Raw genomic sequence first — 5,452 nt, 5'->3', positions numbered from 1 at the left:
TGTCACAGTCACATTCACAACTTACAGGACATACGCACAAACCGTACTAGACTCACATGTATAGCTCATGAAATACTAAACATATCATTGTTATCATATGATGAAAGATATCTGTAATGTTGAAACAAACAGTTACAGTGGGATTTGAAGATATAGTAATGGTAATAGTTTGCTGAGGGAACCCTCATTAAAACATTTTTTTACAATAATTTAGGGAAATGTGAAGTTTACAGTAGTTTAACTTTTTGATTAGCAGCACTAGCAGGGCTGTCAGCTCACGAGGGATATTGTAGCTAACCTGTAAATGAAGTCTGTGATGATGGTGTGAGTATGGCAGCCCCTGGTGCAGCAGATGGCACAGAGTACAATGCATGACAATTTTTTCCGCTACCCTTGCTCATCGCCACTCATGATTAAAAATGCTGCAACACTCTTACAAGCATGTAAAGCTGGCAACAGGCTCCCTTTCAAAGAGTGCTGACGGCAGTTTAGTGGGGCGGCTTCCTTGAAAGGCAAGAGTCACCGTGCCTTGCCATGTGGCCTTCTGATTTTCCCAGCTAAAATAGGGCCCGCCTAAGCCCCCCTTGGCATTGCCAACCATCCCAGACATCCTGACACTTTCCCCAGGGAGAGACACCCAGAACAGGTGAGGGACTCAAAATAAGGGCCCCTACTACTGCTGGCCATACAAAGTGAGTGAAGACAGGCCCTTTTGTAGGAGTATGCTTGAAAGGGGATTATTATTGTTTTTGGAGAGAAAGAAGAGCCCTAGGTCAGCTGGCCCCAGCCCCCACCCCAAGGTCTGTGCTAATCCATGCACAAATGCCAGCCGCCTTGGCCAAAAGCCCTCTCCCCCAGCACACTGCTTTGAAGAGATGATACCCGAGCTCACCCGCTGCTACCCTTGCTGCACCGTCTAGTGGGCCATAAAACAGTGAGATGACTTTAGATGAGATAGTGCTCAACTCTATTCACACATTTACAACACACCTACCTACTGTTCCCTCTGGAGGAAGCACAACAGATCAGCCAGCGTCAGCTCCAGGGGCCACCAAAGGCACATACGCACCTCACAAAGACACATAAAAAATTCTAGCCCATAGTGCCCAACAGCATGAGCGAAGGAATCTGTCTAGCCACTCTTAATCACTCTCTCTTGCTCTCTGCCTGCGTCTGGCCCTGTTGGACAGTAAAATGAGACAGGTTAGTGCCAAACTTTAATTCCTGTCAGCATCTGTTAATTATGGCCAGGACAGTTCTAATTAAAAGAGGCACCCATCTACCATCCTCGCTGGCTTTACACTGGCTGACACAGCCGCATGAGTCAACTGGCAGAGAGGATCGCGGAGAGTAGAAGCGCAGCCACCTGGCAGCGGCCGAGATCACTGGGAGAGCTGGAAGAAACTGCAGAAAGCAGTGACATCAGGTTTGACAATGAGAGGAATTTTCCATTACTACAGTCTCAGCTGACTTGGAAGATGTTTAAGCACGTAAAGCCAGGCAGCAAGTGGATGGTGTTTGAAGACTATTCTCAAGACACTCACTGAAAAAAAAACTATTTCTTCATAAGATACACATAAGGATGAAATTATCCTTATGTGTGTGTGTGTGTGTGTGCGTGTGTGTAAAGTACAGGTGGCTGCCATAAGACGATTCCCTGGTTCTAGCTGGGAAGGATGAGGCTCTGTTGGGAACTGGGGGTAATTAGGTTAGTGGGTTGTCAGTGTCAGGAAATTGAAAGACAATCCTAATCAGATTTGCGTTTCTAGGGAATCAAATAATTTATATAAGTAGACGAAATCTCTATTCTACAGTTACATGATAATACAGTTTACTGGACCGTCCACCCTGTTCTCCACCCACCCTTGCACTCATTTTTTTGGAGAGTGGGTCTGTGTCCATGTAAGATAACTAGTGAAAATCAAGATGATGTTTTGCATAAATCCGCTGTAGAATTCCTCTTTGTTAAATGAAGGCCACTGCGTCTGTCTTACAGTACATCATCTGATCTTCCTATCCCCATGTTCACTGAGTGACCTCCAATCACCATGCATGGGACACATCCAAACTTATCCTCTCCAAGAGCACTTGCAAATTGTATTAGGCTCATTTGCAGTGGCCACACAATGCTCAGGTTTGACACCATCCTCCTTGTTATAAAGTGATGAAATCATCAAGGAAGTGCTCTGGCTGTGGGTGTTGTTTGCTCAGAGGACACAGGAGGTTGACAAATTAACTCCTCCTCCACCACAAGCATTTCATTGAGCCTCTTCTCCTCCACCCTTTAGTATTAAATTTGTTTTGGTGGGGGGTACATTATTCATATAAGGTAAATTGAAGGGATTCTCCTGTCTTCGCAGGATTAAAGGTATCAGGGACATTTAGGCTGTACGATAGCAATGACATGCTGGTCCAAATATGGGATGTGGGATATAAATGTTTGCATACAATTACATTAAATAACCAAATACCTGCCCGGTGGTATCCAATAAATAGACTGTGGTAGATGAAATATTTTAACTATGTTAAAAATTAATAGAAGAGAAAACACATCCAAATGGAAACATTCTTATCAAATAATGAGATAATAAATAACTTATGTTATGATGAGGCAGGCTTGACATTTACAGTATCAGTGTAGAACCTGCCCCCCCAGGTGTGGCTGGGGGTGATAAGGCCTTAGTGCTACTCCAGTGAAAGAGGGGTGAAATAAGGGTCTTTTATGGGAAAGCAATACCTTGTTATCTATTTGCTGTATGACAGCTGATGTTTTGTACAGTGTGTGTGTGGGACTATGTCTTTGCTTGTAGACTGGTTACGTTTTTTTTTTTCTGGTTACTGAAGAGCACACACCTAAACTCCCTCACACACATACACACACAAGCAAAGAAGCATGTGGCCGGCGGCTAATTAGTATGCAGTCTGCCTCACCCCAAAAGATAAATAATTAGAGGGCCAGTCTGTGAGATCGTTGACCCTGCGTTAAATATTCATATGTTTAGACCTGCTCTGGGCTCAGCTGTGTCACAGTAGACCAGCCAGGCATGGACCACATATGGGAAGGCAGCCACACCTCTGACACACACACACACACACACTGGAATACATGCTCTCACACACAGAAACAGACGCACACGCTTATGTCCCTATACACTCCTTTTGCAGTGCTTACACAAGACCAGCACAGTTACTCACACTACGGCTTTTCCACATGAGCCAATACAGAATATAGAGTTTCACTTCTGATCGTCCTTCTGTATATTGTGCTGGTTTAATAGATGGAGGATTTCTTTTGCATATTTTTGTGTCTGTACTACTCTATCAGTTTTTATCTAAAGTTATTAATCCACTATTTCTCCATCTTCTTATTTACTTCATATCCCTTCAAATCTAGTAGAAAAAATGCACCCTCTTCATTTGTTCTTCTCTTGTTGTTTCTACCACAGGGGTTCGTCTTGACCGCGTGCGAGGGGGTAGACAGAAGTACAAGCGGAGGCTGGACACAGAAAACAATCCATACCTGGGTCTGACGCTGCCGCCTCCCACCAAAAAGCCTCGTGAGTACTGCTTCACCACTGTCTCACTCCTTTGTTGGCTTCTTATGCCAAGCCAGGGAAAGCTAAGAAAAAACTCTAGGTCAGACTTATGGTCCCCTGTCTCTTCCATGTTTGGACAGTTAAGGGTCCAGTGGTCAGAAATTGAGGCAAGGTGTTGGTCGGGCCAGAGCTGAATTATGAAGAATCTCTGAGCCTATGGCTCAAGGTGTCTTACATTTTTACACAAACATTTTTTCTCACTTGCATACATAAGGATAAGAGCTTTCACTGTCTACATATGACTTGTAAAATTCAAGCTCCAAACATTAGTTTGCATAATAAAAATAAGAAACAGTGCATATGTGCGCACCATTGTGCTGTGTATAGAAAATTTCAGTGCATGTTTATGTTTCACTGAGTTTTGCAGTGATATAACCTTTGACTTTGGCTTTGCTTTGACATCCCCCTCCTCCCTCCTCTATCCTCAGTCACAAAGATAGTGTCTCACCTGTTGGTGGCAGAGCCAGAGAAGATCTATGCCATGCCTGATCCCACCATGCCGGAGAGCGACATCAAGGCTCTGACCACACTGTGTGACCTGGCTGACCGTGAGCTCGTGGTCATCATCGGCTGGGCCAAACACATCCCAGGTATTAAACTATTATTAAACTCTCTCTCTTCTTCTTTGCTCTTTCTTCTCTGTCTCTCTCTGTCTGTCTTTCCCTGTCTTCTGTCTCATACACACTCTGAATAACCATGCACGCACACACAGGTAGATAATTAATGACAGCAGTTCCTACAGCCTCAGGATGTGTGGAAGATGGAGGTTGTGCAGAATGGACTGGATATAGCTGTGCAAGAAACAAATCAATAGAGTGCATCTAAAATCCCAGCACTGAATGGAGACCAGGTGCCAATTTATGCTTTAATCACCAGCGAGATTTAGAGTTGGGGACCTGCTCAGTCAAACAAGACATCATATCACACACACATATATGCACACATGAACACACACAAGCACACACACACAATGAATTATTGATGGGCATAATCATGTTTCTTCCCTGCCCCATAGACATTCTGATAGACGAGGTTATAAGAGGCTGTTGAATTAAGGATCTAGCACCTCACGTCAGCAGAGATTTTGCTTCCTTCAAGAGTTTTCATCTGATTTTGACAGAGAACACATTGTTTAGCCACTCTTTTTTTCTGCAACCAAGGCAGATTCTCCTTGATCTTGAGCTTGACCCCCATAACTCTATAACATTACAGTGCTGTAGGCACGGAGGGGGGTAACAAACTAAATGAATGTGTCCCTCAGTGGCACCTACATAACCTCTTCTTCTCATCATCATAAGCTGGACAGGCACACAGCTGTCAGCGTGCAGGAAATGTGCGACATCACTATAGCACTGCTGCACACCTACTTTGTCTGCCTTGCTCTCTCTCTCATGTACACATATACAGTTGTGTTTGTGCATTATATTGCTTCATTTAGAAGATGCATTTCAGTCCCAATTCATAGATTTGGAGTTACTATATTTTCAGTAAGATGGACTCCGGCTGACCTCATGCAGGTGCATTTTGTTCTGAAAAGGTATTAGAGTGTTCCTCAGAAGGAGAGGTATTAATCAGATACAGATCTGATAGTAAGGAGATTAGAGACGGATATACTTCCAGCCCCCGGCCTCGGCCTCGGTCCCAGCCCCGTACACGTCTAAACTGTTTGGATCACTTGCCACGGGCTCTGCATGGTCAGCAGGCTGAGAGTTTAACCAAGGAGCTTACCCAGGGCTGGATCACAACTGACCCAATAACACACTCTCATCATTGTGACCCAAAATTACAGGAGTATCACAAAAATTACAACATCCCAGTGCTAGTTGCTGAGCACAGACTGAAGAATGGAGGCCTGA

The 5,452-nt window shown here is 44.3% G+C and overlaps 1 protein-coding gene across 6 annotated transcripts in view; it reads left to right on the top strand.

Moving 5' to 3' along the window:
* The window catches only part of esrrb (estrogen-related receptor beta), a 46,258-nt gene that overhangs the window by 29,967 nt on the left and 10,839 nt on the right, over positions 1-5,452 (top strand). For all 6 annotated transcript variants that reach the window (XM_020591029.1, XM_020591028.1, XM_020591026.1 and 3 more), the window contains 2 exons: positions 3,447-3,557; positions 4,025-4,186. In XM_020591029.1, coding sequence (XP_020446685.1) covers positions 3,447-3,557; positions 4,025-4,186 — 273 coding nt within the window. The remainder of the gene's footprint in view (positions 1-3,446; positions 3,558-4,024; positions 4,187-5,452) is intronic.

This window comes from Monopterus albus, unplaced genomic scaffold (assembly GCF_001952655.1).
Source record: "Monopterus albus unplaced genomic scaffold, M_albus_1.0 scaffold13.1, whole genome shotgun sequence".
Classification (NCBI taxonomy): Eukaryota; Metazoa; Chordata; class Actinopteri; order Synbranchiformes; family Synbranchidae; genus Monopterus; species Monopterus albus.
The sequence above is the reverse complement of the archived record's forward strand: the minus strand, read 5'-3'. Positions and strand labels throughout refer to the sequence as shown.